Source organism: Numenius arquata, chromosome 26 (assembly GCF_964106895.1).
Source record: "Numenius arquata chromosome 26, bNumArq3.hap1.1, whole genome shotgun sequence".
In the NCBI taxonomy this organism is placed as follows: Eukaryota; Metazoa; Chordata; class Aves; order Charadriiformes; family Scolopacidae; genus Numenius; species Numenius arquata.
Window position 1 is genome coordinate 2617304 of NC_133601.1, and position 21953 is coordinate 2639256.

The 21953-nt window shown below is 52.5% G+C and overlaps 2 protein-coding genes across 2 annotated transcripts in view; one reads left to right on the forward strand and one right to left on the reverse strand.

The window, feature by feature from the left end:
• Positions 1-4889: 4889 nt before the first annotated feature.
• R3HCC1 (R3H domain and coiled-coil containing 1) lies at positions 4890-15287 on the forward strand. Its single transcript, XM_074164124.1, has 8 exons — positions 4890-4919; positions 6116-6245; positions 7594-7731; positions 8450-9632; positions 9883-10055; positions 11292-11362; positions 12528-12623; positions 14672-15287. The coding sequence occupies exons 2-8, from the start codon at positions 6151-6153 to the stop codon at positions 14818-14820; spliced, it is 1905 nt and encodes a 634-aa protein (XP_074020225.1). The 5' UTR covers positions 4890-4919; positions 6116-6150; the 3' UTR covers positions 14821-15287.
• Positions 15288-15895: 608 nt separating this feature from the next.
• LOXL2 (lysyl oxidase like 2) overlaps positions 15896-21953 on the reverse strand; it is a 61397-nt gene continuing 55339 nt past the window's right edge. The window contains exons 11-14 of the mRNA XM_074164125.1: positions 20531-20646; positions 19586-19722; positions 18621-18732; positions 15896-17143 (exon numbers count right to left, since the gene is read on the reverse strand). Coding sequence (XP_074020226.1) covers positions 17064-17143; positions 18621-18732; positions 19586-19722; positions 20531-20646 — 445 coding nt within the window. The 3' untranslated portion in view covers positions 15896-17063. The remainder of the gene's footprint in view (positions 17144-18620; positions 18733-19585; positions 19723-20530; positions 20647-21953) is intronic.

Here is a 21953-nt window from a genome sequence, read left to right on the forward strand (position 1 = left end):
TTTGAATGTCGCTGCAATCTATATAATGATTTCCCAGACTAAAAGCAGGTGTTGGAGCACGTGTGTGGTTGTGCTTTACTTCTGGACTCCTGGCTTGGTGGCGAGAAGGACTCGGAATACCCAGCTTTTTTTTTTTTTTTTTTCAAAGCAATACTGTCCTGCCCCCACCTGGCTTTGCAGAGTTTACTGATACTCATCTTGGGGCGTAGTTTTGGGGCTAAATCCATGACTACTTGTAAAGAGAGCAGAGAAAAGCAATTAGCTTAATGGATTGCTGTTATCAAAGATGCCATTCCGTGATGATGCTAACCATTCCATGATGAGTTGCAGGGTGAACCTGCAAAAGCAAGACAATGGAGAGGGTGATATGAACCTTTTTTGGTCCAATTATTGTCTGCATTTAATTTGTGTTGGGGAACGCTGCCCCGGTCCCCAGCTCCAAAGGACTGGGGCTGTTCTACCAACAGTGCAGAGCACCAGCCTCCTCGGCTGGACCTTTTACGGTGACGCAGGTGGCTGATACCGTCCTGGCATCGCATCAGGAAAGACGAGGTGGTGACAATGAGCTACACCACAAATTTCCAGGTTGCGGAACAGGCCTCTGCATGTCACAAACCTTTTGGATGACAGCCCCAAAATGGTGTAACTTGGGCTTGCTTTGGCAGAAATACAACTTATCTAGCTTCAGAATGGGGTTCTTTTCTCTGTTGTTCTCTTTTTCCCCTCCCTTGGGTTTCCTGCACAGGTCTCCTCTGCAGTTCCACCGGGAAGCATCCTCCTCCGACCATCCTTGAGTCACATCACGCACTAGAACATCCCTGCCCGTATTTGAGGTGAGTGCCATGAATCCCTACCCGGGGCTGGTCCCGGTGCAGGATCCCGCGAGCCAGGACTCAGACGTGCTGTTGCTTAGCTCTGGCCCTGCCCTGTAATCCCAGTCTGCTTTCTGGAGCTCTGCTTTTTTGCCAGGGGTGAATTGGGAGCAGCAGCGTTGGCTCACCCTGCAGACAGGTTGTGAAGAGGGGTGGCTTTTCAGGCTGTAAGCCCTGAGCAGTCTAGAGCAGAATAAAATGAGTGAATAGGAACTCAAATCCAATTTGTTGCGTGCTGGCTTGTGGAATAAGGTAACAAACTGGCATCTTTAATGCTCTGAGTGTCCCTCAGCTGCTGTGGGGGTCCTGGGGTCCCAAAATTATCTCATTAGGTGCCTGGTTATGTGAAAAGAGAGATCATTAACTAAGGAGAGGTAGCCAGGACCCAGCAGGCACAACTCAAGTGTCCGAAGTCACTCACTAAGCCTGGATACGCAGGGAATAGGGGAAAAGAAGCATTAAAATCTCAATTTAAATGGAAATTGGAGGCTGCTCCTGAGAGAGAAGGGGCAGCAGCAGCTGGTAGCCCATCCTGAGAGCTCCAGGGCTGATGTGACTCGTGTTGTGACTTAGAGGTGAGCTGTTGGGGTGGCCGGGACTCGGCTCCCAAGCAGGCGTTTGGGGAGGGAGGGCACAAACGCCATCTGGCCAGGGACAGATGTGGCTTCCTGGGCACAGGGGCTCCGAGCTGCCCTTGGCCCCTGCTCTGGTCAGATCTCGGTGCCTCACTGCTGTGTTTTGCCCACTCTTGTACCTCCCCCTCCATTCCTCAGCCCTGCATGGGTAAAAATCCCATTTCTCTCAAGCCACAGCACGCGTGGTCCCATCCTCCTATGGGACCAGCCTCTGGCCGTGGGCTGTTGGCTCCTTTTGAGCTCTGCAGGGTTTTTCTTCTTTTCTTTTCCCCCCTCTGTGTAGTTCCTGCTGCGATGATGAACAACCGGCACCCCAGAAAAATTTAGCGCAGTTACCAGGAGACGCCGCAGATTGCCCAAAACTGCTGCTGGAGAGTCTGCTGTGGAGAGAACAGTCCGTGGTTCATCTCTGCTCAGAGGTAAATGCCAGCAGCGGTGTAAGCGGGGGTCTGCTGCCACCCAGGGCCATGTGGGTGCTGGCTGCTGGGCTTGCAGACCCAGGATGGTGGCTACCACATGAATCATAGAATGGTTTGGGTGGGAAGGGACCTTAAAGATAATCAAGGGCCACCCCCTGCCCTGGGCAGGGACACCTCCCACCAGACCAGGTTGCTCCAAGCCCCCTCCAACCTGGCCTTGAACCCCTCCAGGGATGGGGCAGCCACAGCTTCTCTGGGCAACCTGGGCCAGGCTCTCACCACCCTCACAGCAAAGAACTTCTTCCCCACATCTCAGCTCCATCTCCCCTCTTTCACTGTCAAACCCTTCCCCCTCCTCCTAGGGCTCCCCTCCCTCATCCAGAGTCCCTCCCCAGCTTTCCTGGAGCCCCTTGAGGGACTGGAAGGGGCTCCAAGGTCTCCCCGGAGCCTTCTCTTCTCCAGGCTGAACCCCCCCAACTCTCTCAGCCTGTCCTCCCAGCACAGGGGCTCCAGCCCTCCCAGCATCTCCATGGCCCTGACATGCCCTGACTCTGGTTTGCAGTGGAGGTAGCTCCTGTTCTGGAAGCCTGTGCTGCTGGTCTTGTGTTTGGGGCTGGTCATCTCAGCCTGGCTCTAGAGGAAAAAAGAAGAGCAGGGCTTTTGTGTCTCCAACCCAGGCTGGAAACCGTGAGACCCTGCTCGTGTCCGTGTAGGTTAGAAAGGAAGCTGAAAGGCTGGGAAGAGGGCGATGTCTTACTCTGTGCAATCACAAAATCAATGCTCGTTTTATTGTGTCCTGGGGCCGACAGGAACGCTCCGGGAATTAACTTGTTGGTGCAATTGCTGCAGCAGAGGTCGTGCCCGCTCCTCCTTTCCCAACTTGGAGGGAAAATGTGGGGCAAGGGATGGATGTTGCCCTTGAAGTGATTTTTCAGGTTTTGGGGGAACGGATTTAGCGGAGAAAAGGGGGATAAGGGAGGGGGACGGGGTGCAGGGTGCTGTCTTGCTTGACTTTGCTTTCAAATCAGAAACATCGGCTGCTCTTCTCATCAGGCAGAGGCCAGGGCTGGTCTCCAAGGGGTGAAGGACTGGATGAGGGTCTCCAGGTCCTCGGAGGAGCCTGGCAGAAACTCTTGAGAAATCACAGGCCTGGCTTTCTCAATCTATATGGTAATTTCGAGCAATCAGTCAGCTAAAGATTGGGGGGGGGGGGGGCGGGGAGGAGGCAGGAGGGATTAACCCTACCGAGGAGGAGGAGGAGGATGATTTTGTGAAAGGAAGGCCGGGATGTCTCCCTGCATCAGCGTGGAGATGGCTCTGATGGACCAGGTCTGCTGCCTCAGACTTCACGTGTCTCTCCAAGTGCCTGGAGCACCTGAAGGAGCCCAGACGTGGTCCTTTCCTGCTCCTACATAATAAGGATCGTTAGTTACCTTTGAGCATCTCACTAATGAACCGCGTGGTTTGTTTTCATGGATCTTGCTCCCGCACCGAACAGCAGTGATTTCTCAGCTGGGAGCAGCTCGGGGCCATGGAGTGACCATCGGGGACATCTGCACTGAGCTGGGGGACAGATAACACCCTGGAAAAGTGGTCAGTCGATGCCATGCTTCCCTTTTCTCTGCTCTGTCCAATATTTTCAATTCTTGAGACCCTTATTCTTCCAGAAACTGTCACCCCGGGGCCAAGTGTGTCCCCTTCCCCCCTCCCCAGGATGGATGCATTAACTCATTAAGGAAGGAATGTGAAATTAGGAGCCTCCTTCGGAGCACCTGTAAGTCTCATGGGCTTCACCTGGTGCTCTTGAAAGGCCCAAATCTCCGCTTAGTCATCCCAAAACTCTCTCTCTCGGCGTCAGAGGCTTCTTCTGACTGTGCCACGGTCTCCCGAAGAATGGCTAAAAATGGGTAAAAACCCTGGCGCTTTTGGCGGGAGGAATCTGTGGTTTTTGGAAAAGTATTAGTATTTATTTCCAGCTGTTATGGGGGGAAAAAAAGGTTGATTTATAAGGAAATTGGGCTAAGGAAAAAGAGCAAGTAGATGATTTCCCAACTTAAAAGCTCTTCCGGGCGGTATCTGCCCCTGTGAGCTGCCAGGGACTGGGGTGAGTTTACCATCAATAGGGGTTTTTTTGCAAGATTTGGTGTTTTGGGGCCACGTGCGGTGCCCCCAGCACCCGCATACCCCCCCGGGGGAGCTGCCCCTGTGTCCCCATCTGGACACGCGTGGGTTTACCCCTGAGACCCCCCCCCTTTTTTTCCCCTCCCCGGGGGTCGGGGCTGCCGCCTGTGTGGGGAAAACTGCTTTTTTTTTTCCCCATGTGCGAGTGGCGGCGGGGCCCGGGGGCGGCTCCCGTGCGGGAGGAGCCGGGGGCGTTGCGGGGCGGCGGGGGGAGCAGGGGGGAGCCAGAGCCGGTGCGGGGGGAACCGGTGCGGCTCTGGTGCCGAGCGTTGCGGGAGGAGCCGGGGCCGGTGCGGGGTGTTGCGGAGCGGCGGGGGGAACAGGAGGGAGCCGGGGCCGGTGCGGGGGGAGCCGGGGCCGGTGCGGAGCATTGCGGGGCATCGGAAGGAGCAGGGGGGGAGCCGGGGCTGGTGTGGGGCGTTGCGGGAGAAGCCGGTGCCGGAGCAAAGCTTTGCGGGGGGGGGGGCGGGAGGAGCAGGGGCGAGCCAGGGCCGTTGCGAGGCGGCGGGAGGAGCAGGGGGGAGCCGGGGCCGGTGCGGGGCGTTGCGGGGCGGCGGGAGGAGCCGGGGGTGGGGGGAGGCGGTGCGAGGCAGTGCGGGAGGAGCTGGGGCCGGTGCGGGGGGTGGAAGGAGCAGGGGGGAGCCGGGGCCGGTGCGGGGCGTTGCGGGAGAAGCTGGGGCCGGAGGATCCGGAGCCGGTGCGAAGCGTTGCGGGACGCGGGGAGGAGCCGGGGAGGAGCCGGGGCGTTGCGGGAGGAGCCGGGGCCGGGCGCAGGCGCCGCACCGGGAACCGACGCTGGGCCGGGCCTGGCGGTGAGAGCGGCGGCGGGGGGGGGCCCGGCCGGGAGTTGGGGGGGGGAACAGGACGGAGCCACCCGGGGGGGTGCACCGAGAGAGGGTCTGGGGGTGTGCGGGGGAGCTGGGGGTGCGCGGGAGTGGGGGGTAATAGGGTGCAGAAGGGAGCACGTGGTGCTGGTGGGGGGGAAGAAGGAAGGGGGGGGGGAAGCAGGGCCCATGGCTGCTGAAGGGGCTGGGGGGGCATGGGGTGGGGGTAACGGCGTGCACGGAGCCACACGGGGTGCTGGGGGGGGCACGGGGTGGGGTAACGGGGTGCACAGGGGTGTCGAGGGGTGCACAGAGCCATATGGGGCGCTGGGGGTGCACGGTGCAGCACAGGGTGCATAAGGAGGGGGGTACCAGGGTGCACAGAGTAGGAGAGAGCGCCCAGGGGTTTTGAGGGGTGCACAGAGCAGCATGGGGTGCTGGGGGTGCACAGGGATGGGGAGTAACAGGGTGCAAAAGGCAGCACATGGTGCTGGGGGTGCAGAGGGAAGGGGGTGACGGGGTGCACAGGGCAGTCGAGGGGTGCATGGAGCCATATAGGGTGCTGGGGGAGCAGAAGGAGAGGGATGGGGTGCAGTGGGGTGCACAGAGCAGCATGGGGTGCTGGGGGTGCACAGGGATGGGGGGTAATAGGGTGTAAAAGGCAGTACATGGTGCTGGGGGTACAGAGGGAAGGGGGTAATGGGGTGCATAGGGCAGTTGAGGGGTGCCCAGAGCCCCACAGGGTGCTGGGGGTGCAGATGGAAGGGGGTAATGGGGTGCATAGGGCAGTTGAGGGGTGCCCAGAGCCCCACAGGGTGCTGGGGGTGCAGATGGAAGGGGGTAATGGGGTGCACAGGGCAGTTGAGGGGTGCCCGGATCCCCACAGGGTGCTGGTGTTGCAGAGGGAAGGGGTAACGGGGTGCACAGAGCAACATAGGGTGCTGGGGGTGCAGAGGGAAGGGGGTAACGGGGTGCACAGGGCAGTCGAGGGGTGCCCAGAGCCCCACAGGTGCTGGGGGTGCAGAGGGAGAGGGATGGGGTGAAGCTGGCTGCATTCAGCTGCGTAGGAGGTGCTGGGGCCAGGTTTTGGGTGCTAGGACCAGCTTTGCAGAGATGTTGCCCCCTCCCTGTGGGACCGGGGACCTTGCAGCTGGCTCTCCATGTGTCCCTTGTCCCCTCCACAGGCCTCTCGATTGCTGCCACCCTGGCGCTGCGCTGCATGGACGGCGTCTTCCTCTCGCCCAACGAGGATGAGTTCGTGGGCAGGATCACGGAGGAGCTGGAGCACTTCATGCAGCAGGGGCAGCACCACAGGTGGGCAGAGGAGGGGTCTTCGCGTGGGGTGACCCGCTCCCCTCTGGTGCACAAAGTCCCTGGGTGGTGGCACGTGTCGCTCCAGGAGCGATGGTACCTTGTGATGCTTGTCACTGCTTGCATTGGGTGGAAAACACCGGCTGGGTTTCTGCTGTGCCCGCTTCTCCGTTCGCATTCATAGAATCATAGAAGGGTTAGAGTTGGAAGGGACCTTAAAGATCATCGAGTTCCAACCCCCCTGCCCTGGGCAGGGACACCTCCACTAGAGCAGGTTGCTCCAAGCCCCCTCCAACCTGGCCTTGAACCCCTCCAGGGATGGGGCAGCCACAACTTCCCTGGGCAACCTGTTCCAGTGCCTCACCACCCTCACAGGAAAGAATTTCCTCCTGGTATCTAATCTAAATCTTCCCTCTTCCAATTTAAAACCATTACCCTTGTCCTGTCACTACGTTTCTTGACATTTGCTCCAGCAGAGTTGTTTTTGGACCCTGGTGGCTTTTGTGCCAGCCCCCACTAGCCACTGCTCAGGCCCCACTAGCCACTGCTCAGCCCCCGCTAGCCAGCCCCATGAGTTAGAATGAACAGTTTCGTAATCAAACTGTTCCGTTTCCCCTCTCTGCTGAGGGTTTCCTGCGCGACGGATCCTCCTCCATGGCAGGGATCTCCGTCACCTTGGAATGCTGCGGTGTTTTTCTTTGGCCAGGCTGGATTTAACTGGACCCAGTCCCTGGTCCAGTGACCTTTGAAGCCCTTAAGATGGCCAAAAAAGCAGGTGTCAGACAGGAGCAGGGGTGGGATTGCTTAGTTCAGCTTCCTGCCAGCTTGTAATGACCTTAAATATTTGTTTCATTGCTTTTTTTAAAAAAAAAAAAAAAAAAGTTTGGTAGAGAAAGTCTCGGTGCCAATGTCAAAAGCTCAGGAACGAAACCAGAATTGTAAAAATGTGCCTAAATGCCATGAATGTGATGTTTATTCATCCGTGCACGTTCTTTTAGTTGTTGGTTTCTGGAGCGCACTGGGACTGGGAGGAAGGGGACCCCTAACAGCCCTCTGCTGGTGATTTCCAGCCATTCCCAGCACGGATACTGGCAGGAATGAGAGTCCTGGGACCAGTCAGTCCCAGCTGCTCCCGGTGCTATGAGCGAATCGAGCGTGTCTGGGCATCTCGGACGGAGAAGGGATCTTGGTTCCTTAATATCACAAAATCCTGCCTGGCTTTTGGCTTGGATTTAAACCCTACACTGGGAATGACTTGGGGAAGAGGCTTTAATAAATCCTTGCTCTGGTCCTGTCCTTTTCCTTCTTGCCCGTTGCTGACCCCCCACCCCGATCCCCTTTCTCTTTTCAGAGTGCTCCTCTTCCCGCCTCTGTCCAGTCGCCTCCGGTACCTGATCCACCGGACCGTGGACAACGTGGATTTGTTGAGCAGCTTTTCTGTGGGAGAAGGATGGAGGAGGAGGACGGTCATTTGTCACTCGGCCGTGAGGTACAGGGCGGTAGCTCTAATGGTGCTTCTCTTCCAGTGGCCACGGGGTTTTTGTTCAAGCTCACGAGCGTGAAGTTTGCGTGGTGCTTCTCCACAGAGGACTATGTCTGTTATTGATATTATGCAGTTATGAAGGAAGTAGAGGCTCTTTTTTTCCCTCTGTCTATGTGGATTTGATGCTTTTCCTCATCTCTCTCTTTTACAAATGTATGTTCATAGAATCCTAGAATGGTTTGGGTTGGAAGGGACCTTAAAGACCACCTTGTTCCAAACCCTTTCCATGGGCAGGGACACCTCCCACCAGACCAGGTTGCTCCAAGCCCCCTCCAACCTGGCCTTGAACCCCTCCAGGGATGGAGCAGCCACAGCTTCTCGGGGCAACCTGGGCCAGGCTCTCACCACCCTCACAGCAAAGAACTTCTTCCCCACATCTCAGCTCCATCTCCCCTCTTTCAGTGTCAAACCCTTCCCCCTCCTCCTAGGGCTCCCCTCCCTCATCCAGAGTCCCTCCCCAGCTTTCCTGGAGCCCCTTGAGGGACTGGAAGGGGCTCCAAGGTCTCCCCGGAGCCTTCTCTTCTCCAGGCTGAACAACCCCAACTCTCTCAGCCTGTCCTCCCAGCAGAGGGGCTCCAGCCCTCCCAGCATCTCCGTGGCCTCCTCTCATGTTACGTGGGTTCCTCTTCTCCCCGCTCACACTGTGCTGTTCTCTCGATCCCAGGCTGCCCAGTGAGACCAGTGACCAAAAACCCAGCAACAACCCACCCAGACCACACCGAGCTCCGCAGCCCTGGGGCCGGGGGGGCCGAGGGGGCAGGCTGCGACACGGCGGGGAGGCGCACGGTGACAACTCCCGAGCCTGCGTGGGGTCTGGAAGGATCAAAAGGCCACCCTGGAGGAAACCAGATAAAGCCCTGTACGTCCCCAAGGCCATGCGCAAGAAGGCGGAATGGGGGGAGCAGGAGAGCCGGGTGGTGGCTGTCACCGAGTCAGGTGGGGACGTAGCACAAGAAGAAGAGATTTGCCCTAAAGCTTCAGCCAAGGACACCCAGGAGGAGCTGGGTGGGTCTGAAGGCAGCCCAGGTCATGTCTCCGTGGCCCTTGGCAAGGGAGAGGAGCCTGGAAAAGAGTGGGTTTCAGGTAAAAATAAGGATGGCACAAACGATGAATGTCCTCCGTGCCATACGGGTGGCCCCTCATCAGAGAACAGGAATGATTCCTCTGGGCAGGAAAGTCGGGATAAAGACTGTTCAGATTCCTTTTCTTCTGTACACAACAAAAACCCACCTGAAGCAGAAGAGCAAGACGAGAGCAGCAGCGCCATCACACCAGAAAGCAGTGAAACCCCGTGCCAGCTGCGAGGTGAAGACCAAACCAGTTGGGATAGTGGCAAAACCTCCTCCCTATCGGAACCTCGCAGCAGTAACTGCTGCCCGGACCCGGCTGCGGCGGAGTTGAGCACGCCGGTGGTGCTGGAAAACCAAGATAAGAGCAGCAGAAATGTGTCACCGCCTGAAGAACGGGGTGAGGACTTTGTGAATGCCGGCACGGCGGAGGGAGGCCAGAGTTTCTCCCAACTGGAGAGCCAAGATGAAGAGTGTCCTGGCATTGTCCAGGTGGAGCATCACCAGAAGCCCCCAGAAGCCCCAGAACCTGAGCTGGTCCGTGGTGCCCACCCATCACCTCCTGAGGACCAGAGCGAGCCCTGGGTGGGTGCTCCTGGGCAGAACCCCCACAGGAAGGTGCCTGGAGAAGAAGAAGAGGAGGAGGAGAAGGAGCGTTCGGGCTTGGCCGATGCCTTGTGGCGAGATCTTCACTTGTCCACAGGCCATAAAGAGGAGAATGTGGCGGTCCGTGAGCAGAGCAGTCTGGAGGAGGACTGTACGGCGGAGCTCCTGGCAGAGGTAGGGTTTTTGCTGTGGGTTTTGCCATGGGGAGTGACTTTGGGGAAAAGAGGAGTTGGCCCGAGGGGAAACCATTAATCCCTGGGAGGAAGGTCCCTGTCCCGGGGCTGCGGAACCTGTTGTGGCCACAGAAGTGGTTTGCAGGGAGCGAGGCGGGGCCCTGGAGGGTTGCTCTTTGAAGGGAAACCTTGTCTGATTATTACTATTATTTTTTTAATCCTTTTTTTTTTTTTTTTTTTAATATTCTCAGATTGTGGGTTATTTAACCGTGAAGGACATCAGCATCGAGAAGATCAGCATGGATTATTCCAGCTACGGAGAGGCGCAGCTCAGCGAGGGGGATTTTGGCCACGTAACTGAAATCTATGACTTCTCCCCGTCGCTGAAAACGGAGAACCTGTTGGAAGCCTTCGCGGATTTCCAGTGAGTACCTCCGGGAGCCTGAGCGCGTCAAGGGAGCCGCGTTCGCACCGGAACGCACGACGCAATCTGGTGAATTTTGAATTTTGAGTATTTTCTGTGCCTTAAAGGACGCTTTCCCGCGGTTTGTGCGTGGTTTAAAACACGCCGGGTTCTGGGGGGCTGTGTCACACGCGCAGGTATCGACGTGCAGGTTCCTTCCTGCTGCTCTGGCTTCGGTGAGAGTCTTTAGGGGCTCCCTACGAGCTGCTTCGTTACTGCCTCCCGCTGAAATTACCTACGTGAAATTACACGCTTGCATAAATCTTTGCAAGAAAAAAGGGCTCGATCCTGCTGCTGGAGATGAGATTTATTATGTAAATATTGGGAAGGGAGCCTTGTGCCTGAGGGAGTGACGTTGGATTAGGAGCGGGGTCGGGACAAAGTTCAACCCTTCGTTAGCGATAAACGGTGCTCGCTGCGGCTCTGACTGTGTCGCTCCCACACCGTGCCCGTGGCACCTCTTCCCCCTTTTCCCTCCCACCATCCTCCTCCTCCTCTCCTCCTATTCCTGGGGATTAGATGGGAATGCTTCACCTCTACGGATCCCTTAAACTAAACCCCACGATTTACATCCTGAAGAAGCCGCTGTCTGTTGTCTGTGTTTCCTCTCCTGTGTTTTTCCACTGCCTGGGAGAGCGAAACCGAGCTGGAGGCTGACGGATCCGATGGGAGCAGTCGATTGGATTTGTATTTCCTCTGCTGCAGGAAAATCTTTTGAACTCCCCGCTCCCAAACTCACATTTTTCCACTGGTGCTTTATTAGATTTTCACATCGCTCTCTTCACCCCGGGCTCTGGAAACCGCTTCTATAAACCACTGGCTTTTCGTTGTCGGTGCCTGAGGGACGGGGCAGCGTTTGTAAAGCGCTGCGGAGATGCCAAGTGATGTTTTTCTGTTGCAAGAAAGTCCCTGAAATTGAGGTTGGTTTTTGGCCAAGGGTTTCTTCAGAGGAAAAGGAGATTTCTGATGGGGGGAAATCGTAGACTGTGGCCGTGAAAGGGGCACATTTAATGTTCTTCTGTGCCTTCCTTTCCTTCTTTCCCCTCGTGTCAAATGGGTATTTGAAAAGCACCGGCTGTTCACGTAAAAATACCGAACGCTTTTGATAACCCTGGCGGGGTGATGGGTTTTATGGCGCCGTGGGGTTTTTTTGTCTGTCGTATTAATGAGCGTTACTCTGTTGTCTTCTCATTCTAGTGAGAGCGGGTTCAAAATCCAGTGGGTGGACGATACGCACGCCCTGGGGATCTTCTCCAGCCCCTCCGCAGGTACCGCTGACTCCCTTGGTGGGATTGAGGGACCCCCTGGGGTTCCTCCGCCCTCTCACAGTGACCCCCCCACTGATGCCGGGGTTCCCAACGTGCCTCTGGTGGTTCTTGCGCTCGGGCGAAGCTGGTACCAAAGGCGGTTTATGGTCCATCGCCTCTGTCCCTTCAGACCTGAAAGGCTTTTGAGGCTCGAGGAGCTGGAATTGCTGTGTGTTGGGTGGAAACTCGGCTTTGCCAGAACGGCAGGTTTTTAATGAGGAAAGGCTGAGAGAGCTGGGGCTCTTTAGCCTGGAGAAGAGAAGGCTGAGGGGAGACCTTATTAATGCTTATAAGTACCTAAAGGGTGGGTTGAAGGAGGATGGAGCCGGACTCTTTTCAGTGGTTCCCAGTGACAGGACGAGGGGCAACGGGCACAAGCTGGAACATGGGAATTTCCATTCAAATATGAGGAAGAACTTCTTTCTGGTGAGGGTGGCAGAGCCCTGGAACAGGCTGCCCAGGGAGGGTGTGGAGTCCCCTTCTCTGGAGATCTTCAAGCCCCGCCTGGATGCAGCCCTGAGTGATGTGCTCTGGGCAACCCTGCTTTAGCAGGGGAGTTGGACTGGATGATCTCTAGAGGTCCCTTCCAACTCTGACAATTCCGTGATTCCGTGATAATTGGCATGGATAATTACCAGGGCGCCTTTTGTTTACAGAGTGATCCACACCACGTTTCTAGAAATTCATCTGGTTTACTACTTTGTGATTTCTTTTTCTCTTTGTAACGAGACAAAATTCCTGCAAACCTACAGTAACCTGTTGGGGACCTTCCGAGTGGTCAGAGATGGAGCCTCCTGGTGACCTGACCTTCTCAGGGGGGGAAAAACACCCCCATCTCAGGTCAGAGCCAGCCCTTTCCATCCAGCAACATGTGTAGACCAAAAGATTATGCTTTTTTTGTTGGGATTTAGTCTTTTTAAAACACGTTTATCTTTTCCTGGGACTGTTCCTGTGCCAGGAATGCGTGATGTCAGCCTGAGGTGACCAGAAAGAGTTTAGTGTTTTATTCTGGGGATATTTGAGCCGAAGCTCAAATTCTTTGGTGTCACTGTACCGTGGACTGGTTTTTATTATTAAAGCCACCAAAATTCGGTCTGCTAATTCCAGCAATCTTCGTTCTTTGCAGCATCTCAGGCCCTGGGGCGACGTTATCCTTCGTTAAAGATCCGACCGCTGATCCACGCAACAAAGCAGTCAAAGACCAAGGCATTTCAGCGACCGAGTAAGACAATCTCTTTTTTAATTATTATTAGTATTATTTCTTGGTTTACCGGTCTTCTAGATCCTGACAAGGATATATATTAAGGATCAGCGTGTTTTGGTTGTTTTGGGGTTTTTTTTTCACAGCTTTATTGGCAGTGGAGGACGGGGAGCCGTTGTGTAGCGTCTTTGGTAGTTGCGTTATTTTTTTATTTCCAAGGTTTTCAGCCAACCTGTTACAAGTTCCTGCATGGGTGCTGCTGGTTTCTGCCTGTTCGCAGCAGTGAGTGGTTGGCAGAGGTGAAGCCGATGCCAAATTTGCAGAAGGAGACTAGATTATACACTACTTAAATATATTTACACCCCGGCTGCCACCTACGCTCCAGTTTTCAGTCACTCTTTCTCCCTTCCATACGAGGACTGAGTAAAAAAGCATCAAACCCCGTTGCTTTTGGTTTTCTCTGAAATTAAGCCCTTTGCTGACATTCAGGCTTAGTTTTCTTGTATTATGGCTTCTCTCCTGTGAAGTTTTCACAACCGGCTGCGTTTCCCAGCGGAGGGGTTTGGCCGGAGCGGTGATTGTGGGAAGGGAAAACGCCCTGAACCTGCCCAATAAGTTCCTCTACCCTTTTATTCCGCCCAGTTAAAGATAATAGATGAGACAAACCCAGTAGCAGTTACGTTTTGTGGTTGGCATAATTTTATTCAGTATCAGGTGAAGGAAGAAATTGTTAAGCTTAGCCATTAACATTGGTTTATTTATTTCATTGCCTTTTAAAAATCATAGTGTAATCAGTTCTCCTTGGCCCAGGAACGAAATGCCGGGAATCTCGTAGCGATAGAGACTTTGCTGAACCTACAACCCCACTGTTATTTCTACAGTACGGCGCAGTGGAAACAAATTTCACTATTAACGCTTTAAAGGGACACTGTCACAGTTAGAAATTCCTGAGGTTTTTAAGACGGATGGATTTAAATGAAACGTCCGAAAAAAAAAATGGGGTTTAGTTTTGCGCTCTCTGCCTCGTCTGGTCTCATCCCTGATTCTCGTTGCTTCTGAATCAGGTTATAATAAACTCCTTCTGGGGAACATCGTATATAAACTCCATTTGTATTCAATTTTATTTTTTTTCCAAATACAAATTGGGATCTTAATTAGCTGACAGTGTCTCTTCTTTTTTTTTTTAATTTATTTTTTAATTATTTTTTTCTGAGCTTTGTCAAGAGCGAGCGACAGTTTTCTTTCCCAAGCTGGGGATGCTTTGACTCTGCCCCTTTTTCTTCAGGCTGCTCACGGGCTGCCTTTTATTAATAAAAAACTTCGGGGAAAAAAAAAAAAGCAAAGCAAAGCCCCCGTTGCGAACCGGATAACGAATCTGCAGCCAGTTGCTGATAGGATAAAATGATTAGATAATTGCTAAATCCAGATTATTGTGGACTTGGTAAAGTTTTGGGTGTATTTATTTCTTGTAAAATGAAGCCGTAACGAGCCAGGTGTCGACCGGAAAATGGGAGTTACTGCCTAAAGGGCTTTCCCAAAGCATCTCATAGATTTTTTAGCTGTTTTTCTTTTAAAAAAAATGCAGATTTTTTTTTTTGTTTTCCTTGCTGCTTTCTAAGGATTTAAAGGGCTGCGTTTGATTAGTCTAAATCAAGATCCATCTTTGCTGTGCGTGGAGAAATGGTTGGACTCAGTGGCGCCTTCATTTTGTTCTCAGAGATGGGACTCGCTGAATTTGGCCGGGGACGTGCTGAATTTTCGGGGAAGCTCTTCCTGAAAGCAAAAAGGGAAACAGTTCTCTCTCTAGCGCTGCGGAAGGGGCCTGGAGTTTAATCCCAGCCCAATGGCTTGTTGAAAAATGTTAAATACAACCCTGGAGGCACATCTGTCTAAAAGAAAAGGCAATTTATTGGATGGGGATAGAATGATTTGCTCTTGCTGGGCTAATTCTGTAAAAGAACTAAGCAAATCGAAATCAGCCCTTCTCTCTGCCAGTCTTAAGGTTTAGCCACGAGACTGTTCCTGAACAAGCACTAACTTCATGATTTTTTTCACCCCTTTTTACCCAGAACTCCTTCACCTCGCCAAAGAAAGGCCCCAGACCGACACTGCGGTGGCGAAGAGGCTGGTGACCAGGGCTTTGGGGCTGAAGCACAAGCAGCAGGAGCTCTCGGGCACCGAAGCGCTGCTGCCGGAAGGCTTGGACCAGGAGGAATAAACCACCTCAGCTAAAACCACACACAAAAAAAAAAAATAATCCCCGCTGTATAGATGAGCACGGGCTGTGAAATTAAACTGCATGCGGAACAGTGAGTTGCCAAAGGGATGTTCTCTTAGGGATTGGCACCGGCTTTTCTTTCTAAAGGTGGGAAGGGGAAGAGTTTACGACGGAGGAGATTCTGAGCACGAGAGCCAAGCCTTGGGAGCGGCTGCTGCTGGCTCTTCGTTCCGCAGAGCATCCTCCCCTGCTTTATTTCAAAGCCTCCGTTACTCACTGGGGAAAAGCCTGCTCTATAATTTAAACAAACAAACAAAAAAATTAGAGTAAGGGAATTGTATCACCTTGGCCAAAATTCAGCTGTAAGAGCAGGGCATCTGCAGGAGTCAAAAAAAAAAAATAATCTTCTGTTTAATGTTTAATTTGTTGTAAGGTTATTGTTAAAATATCCCACGAGCATTGAATGCAAGTGAGTTTCGGGGTTTTTCCTTATTTACACTGTGTTCAAAGAGCCTGACTCGCTTTGGCGCGCTGGCAGCGAGGGGAAGATGAGGAAAAGAAAACCAGAACTTGGGGGGGGGTTCTGATTTGGGGAATTCCAAACGCCTGGTTGGGGCAGCAGCAAGGGAGCATCCGACGCGGCTCAGACTTTGCTTTTGCCCCCACGGTCCGGCATCCTGAGAACAAAATGAGTTTCCCAACTTCCAGTAGGCTTAAAAAAAAAAACAAAAAAAAACCCCACCAAACCAAACCTTGGCTCGATGCCACCATCCGGGCCACGGGCTAAACGACAGAAATACCCGTGACGGGCGTTAGCAAGAGCCTTCTGGGTTCTTTAAGCCTCACAACAGCCCTGTGAGGGAGGTTCCGGGGAGCACGGGTTGGACGCAGCCGCTTTCAATCCCTCCGTGGATCGAAAAGGGCAGCTCTAAGTATTAAACGGTAGCGGCTTGTAGGAGTCTTCTGTACAGACACAGAGGGAGAAAACCAATTTCAGTTCCAGGAATTGCAAACTTCGATGGAGTAGAAAAATACACAAATGGCATCTAAAACCTTTTTTTTTTTTTTTTTTTTTCTGGGTAAAATATTTTTATTCAAGTAGCCGTGTGTGAAAATCTGTAGCAACGCGCGTCCTCAAACAAACAGAGGAACGCGCTCAGCACCATTAGGAATTTACCGAGCGTAAAAAAAATCAATCCTTTTAAAGACAGCTTACACAGGCGGGTCTGTGAGAGCACAGCTCCGGGTCCCTGATGATGAAAGCCATGACGTTACCTCTGTAAGGTTCAGTGATACAATGCCTTAAACTAAATTCATCCTCGAAAGAAGAGACAAGAGTGAATATCCAGGTAATATTTGAGCGTGCGTAGAATCTGTTGGGTGAGTAGCTTACTGCCGTCACAGTCACAGCCCGGCGCGGACTCAGCAGCGGGAGATCTCCAGAGTTCTTCTCCCATCTCCAGAGTTCTTCTCCATCTCCAGAGTTCTCCTCCCATCTCCAAAGTTCTCCGTGTTCCAAGGGCGGTTGGAGCTTCCTGGAGCCCTGATGCCCTCGGAGAACTCAGTCCTGCGTTAGCTGCTCCGCTCGGGAGATTGTGTGGGGAGGCGATTGTTGAGTACAAGAGTTTTGCTGCAGTATTAAATTAACGCTTTATACTGTTCTGCTCAGAAAAAGCTGCTCCAATTTTATTTCCCTTCCCCCCCCCTCCCCCCTTTTCCCGTATTTCTTGGCTAAAACGGAGTAAGGACACGGCGGTTCTGAGGAAGAGCGTCACAAATGGAGGCGTTTGCATCAACGGTGCGTTCAAGCTTGAGTCAAAGAGCTTAAAGATACCAAAGATTAATGCCTTTGATGAAGAAAATGAACGGTAAAGACATATTTAGGCTGTCGGTACCCAAACAGAGGCAAATTGTGCTTGCTGCAGCCTGGGAATAAAGCCGGTGCTGCAAAGTGGAGGGAGAAATCTTTGTGGAGAAGGTTGGAATGGGGAAAATACGGAGCCAAGTAGAGTTTCAAAGCCTGCTCTTAACTCCCCAGCGGTAGGGACTGGAGTTACAGGAGCCACGTGGTGGTCCGAGCACCTAAACTGGGAAGGAAGGCAGCTTTAGAAAATAATTTACCTTGCTAATTTAGAGTTTGATTTATTTGCTTGATTTCTTTTGGGGTTTGTGCAGTGGTTTGGGAAATCACCGAAGCGGGAACCCTCGCTTCTTTAAATAGTGGGGTGGGAGGCGCCGCGGGTCTATCGGGTGGACACCCTGTTATTTGTGAGTCCGCTGAAGTGATCGAACTTCTGTTCCGTTTCCTCGCTGAAGGAGCCACCTGCAGGGGCGAGAGAAGGAACCCAGGGCTGAGCGGGAGGCAGCGAAGGCAGGTTGTAACCACCCCCCAGCAGAGAACAGCCCGGGCTTTGTGTGATCTGCAGGAGGTGCTGTGAAAACGAAGGGCTCAAAGCAAATATTAGAACAGCAAAGATTTTCCTGGGTTAATTAATTTCACCTAATGGTTTGGGTTGGAAGGGACCTTAAAGACCATCCCATCCCACCCCCTGCCCTGGGCAGGGACACCTCCCACCAGACCAGGTTGCTCCAAGCCCCCTCCAACCTGGCCTTGAACCCCTCCAGGGATGGGGCAGCCACAGCTTCTCTGGGCAACCTGGGCCAGGCTCTCACCACCCTCAGAGTGAAAAATTTCTTCCCCAGATCCCATCTCAATCTCCCCTCTTCCAGTTTGAAGCCATTACTCCTCATCCTGTGCCCCTCCCTCCCTGATCAAGAGTCCCTCCCCAGCTTTCCTGGAGCCACTTGAGGGACTGGAAGGGACTCTAAGGTCTCCCTGGAGCCTTCTCTTCTCTTTAATTTAAGTATTAATTAAATTTTGCCATAATTGGAATAGCCAAAAGTCCTTTTATGTATTTGGAAGAGCAGATTACAAACCACCCGCCATTTCACTGCTGATCTTTTTGTAGCAGGACCTGTGAAATGATCTCCTCGAGGCTGATGGTAAGAGGGGGCCGTTTACTCCTTGAATAGGACCATGCCCTTGCTTTTTGCCAGCTGAGACACAATGGAAGCTAAATACAATTAGCTTTAAATAGAAATATTTTCAGGCTCAGCTGGAGAGCCCATCCAGCACTTAAGCACCTGTTTATCCAAATGAAGTGGGTTTGGTTTTTCTGAACTAGGTCGTGACAAGTATTTTTTTAAAAAAAACAAACAAATTAATGAGGGAAATCAGGAGTAACATGGAACTTTTTCAGGAAAAACACTCCTTGAAGGACTTCAGCTGGTTCTGGAAGTTGTCATCTCCGCTGCTTTTATTTGAAGGTCGGCAGGCCCTTGCTATTAATCTATTTTCTGTGTTAAAAGCAGTTTATCTCCCAAAGCCCCCAAGTTAATTCCATTTTAAAATGGTCTGAACAATTGACTTTTAATGCAAATTTAAACTGGTTTGGCTTTGATATTTCCAAGACCAAAAAAAGAAGCAATTCCAAATGAGAACATTTTATGTGTATTCAAGAAAATGCCCATTTTTCCCTCTCGCTGGAGGGAGGGCAGAGAATTTTCATTTCTGGTTTGAGCAGAGGGATCTCCCCAGCTCTGCTTCACCCGTCACTATTCCTGTTTGCTTTTCAAGACACGAGAAGCTTTGGGGTCTGAACCAGCACCGGTGGAGTTCGGGCTCAGGATCCCATCTTTCCATGCTGAGAACTTAAGAGAATTCCTAACGAAGGCTCAGTGCTGGAGCTTAATTATCCCCACCACCAGCCGTTAAACTGCCCCCGAGAAGCCGCTCTCACCTATGTGGCAGTTGTACATCCAGATGCGCTGCCCGTCGTACCGGCTCCTGCATTTCATCACGTTGTTCGAATAATCCGATTCAGCAACTTCGTAGTTGGGGTTGATGACAACCTGGGGAGAGAGAGCATGAAGTCAGTTAAAGGTGGACGGGATGTGACGCTTCCGAGTCAGACTGAGACGGAATCAGCTTTTTCATTACACCGTTAATACTTAGGGTTGCTTTTCTGTTAAAAAAAAAAAAAAACAAACACAAAAACCCACAAACCCACCCAACTCATTTTGCAAGGAGAGAGAAACGACTTGATTAAAGCCGGATGGAGATCACACCTTCCCCCGTGCACCACGACAGACCCTCAAACACCTTCTCTCCGTTTCACACGACGGCAGCGCAGCCCGAAATAATTCCTTTTCCCTTCGCTCCTCTCCAATTTGAGCGGCTGGTTTTAGACCCAAAGTATTCCCCCCCCCCGGCACACACACACTCCACCCACCTGCACAAAACAGCCTGGAGGCACCGTCTGAGCAGACACCACCAGAAAAGCACTATTTAATCCCAAAGTGAAGGGAACGTCGCTTACAAAGAGCTCAAAAGCTTAGTCCAAGACAAGAGGAGGATGCTGTGTGTGTATATATATATATATATATGTAATGTTAACGACTTCAGCTGCACCTGGACTGTGTAGGACCATCACATATTAAGTGGACACAGATTTCTTAAGACTGTCATCTCTAAATTGCTGGTTTTGGCCCTGATTTATCACTTGGTGCCCTGGTAACACTTCGTTGTCCTGTTAGATAAATTCTTTATCTTTTAGGTCTCCTGGGAATATTATCTTTTCGTAACCAGAGCTTTATAGCGCTGTAGGAGATGTACAAATAAACTAGTGGGGTACGTTCCTTAATATCCCTAAATGATAAGATAAAAGCACCAGCAGAGTCTCCAACCCTCATTTTCCCCCCGTACCTGGAAGAGGTAATCGCCGGGGGGGACATCGGTAATGTCGATCCACTGGCAGTCGATGTCGTGCCGATACACGTCCCAGCAGCCCACCGTGATTCCCTGTTCGCCAAAATTGGCACATTCGTACTGTTTCTGCACGTCTAAATGAGGAAAGGCGAAGGCACAAAGCGTTAGATCCAGGGCAAATGGGGCTGGGAATTTCCCACCCTGGGCCAGAGGAAGGGCGAGTTCTCCTCCAGCTCCCGTAGCCGGTGCGAAGCCACGGGCACCGTATTCTGGATGAGATTTAATACACCGGTGTCTTGGGCGATGTCTTGTACTGAAACACTCATACTGCCCGACTGCCACCCTCCATTCCTCATCACCTACGGACACGTTTTGGAGCTTCTCACTTTCCAGGAGTCAGAAAACACACGGTTAAGGTTTTCAGAGCAGCTCAGAGCAAGGATGTAAGGAGCTGACGTCTGAAAACCTCAGCATATGGGGGATTCTCTTACATCTGTAGAGACCTCTGCATATGTCTCTAACCTCAGGAGTGGCTCCTCTCACCCTGTTCTAGCCCCACTCAGGACTCTGACAGCAAAGAATCACAGAATGGTTTGGGTTGGAAGGGACCTTAAAGACCACCCAGTGCCACCCCCTGCCCTGGGCAGGGACACCTCCCACCAGACCAGGTTGCTCCAAGCCCCCTCCAACCTGGCCTTGAACCCCTCCAGGGATGGGGCAGCCACAGCTTCTCTGGGCAACCTGGGCCAGGCTCTCACCACCCTCACAGCAAAGAACTTCTTCCCCACATCTCAGCTCCATCTCCCCTCTTTCACTGTCAAACCCTTCCCCCTCCTCCTAGGGCTCCCCTCCCTCATCAAGAGTCTTTGAAGCATCTTTGAAGCCATCAGCTGTACAAGGACAGCACTAAATTCCCAGCACAAAGAGCTCCGGCAAACGTACCTGCTTCGCATTCGGTGTCTTCCAGGCAGAAGCTGGCTTTGTGTCCCTCGGCCACCTTGGTTCCGTTGAGGTTGAGTAGGTCGTAGTGGGTAAAAACCTCCATGCTGTGGTAATGCCTGCAAGGCACGGACAGGGAGAATTATCTTTAGGGAAAACAGGCACCTCTTTAATTAATTTACCAGGTCTAAAGGGCTGCACCCTCTGCCCCAGCAGAGACGATCCGGTGGCCGGGGCACAGCAACGAGTAGCTCAGACTCACAGAATGATATGGGGTTGGAAGGGAGCTCTGGAAATCATCTAGTCCAACCCCCCTGCCAAAGCAGGTCCACCTAGAACTCAACTCTTTGCGCTGTCGCATCCCTCGATGGATGCGTTTTTACCTCCCGGCATTTCAGCTCCCGGACACATGGTCAAATACACAACAGCACGAAGGGCTACGAACCGAGCGGTGCTACAGGAGGAAGAGTGAGAGAAACCCCAGCCAGGAAATATTCCCCTGGGCATAATCCTACACGGCTCCATCGCCCGACGCCGCCTTCGCGCTGGCTCCTGGCCCGGGTATTTGTTTATATATCAATTGCTAAAGCCGTTCCAGGGGAGAGCCTTGTCCCAGCCTTCGTAGAATCACACCGTGTTTTATAACGGCAAGGAAAGGTGAAAAAATCAAAGCCACCATCAGCCAGGTCATCATTTCTAGTGGCCCTGTCGTTTACCAGAACAAGAAATATTTCACCAGCTCCTACAAACGGAGCTGGATGTACCCAGAACATCAACCTGGCTATTTTTATTTTTATTTATTTATTTATTTATTTATTTTTAAGCAGCAGAATGCAAATTTATTGGCAGAAAACTAACAACAGATGGAACCAGCTCCTCTCGGCGCTCGCTCCGCTCGGATCCGAACAGCCCGACAGCTGGGTTCACACATGATCCGTTTCATAATTTTAAAGGGGGAAGAGAAGGAGAAGAGAAGGCTCCGGGGAGACCTCAGAGCAGCCTCCCAATATCTGAAGGGAGCTACAGGAGAGCCGGAGAGGGACTCTTTGTCAGGAAGTGTAGTGACAGGACAAGGGGTAATGGGTTTAAATTGGAAGAGGGGAGATTTAGATTAGATATTAGGAGGAAATTCTTTGCTGTGAGGGTGGTGAGGCACTGGAACAGGTTGCCCCGAGAAGCTGTGGCTGCCCCATCCCTGGAGGGGTTCAAGGCCAGGCTGGATGGGGCTTGGAGCAACCTGCTCTGGTGGGAGGTGTCCCTGCAGGGGGGTTGGAACTCGATGAGCTTGAAGGTCCCTTCCAACTCTAACCCTTCTATGATTCTATGATTCTATGAAGCGTTAGTGTCAACCTGGGCTGGGCTGAGTCTCGGGAACGCTCCAGCAGCAACAGTTAGGAGAGAGCCGCAATCTGTGCTGCACACCCCT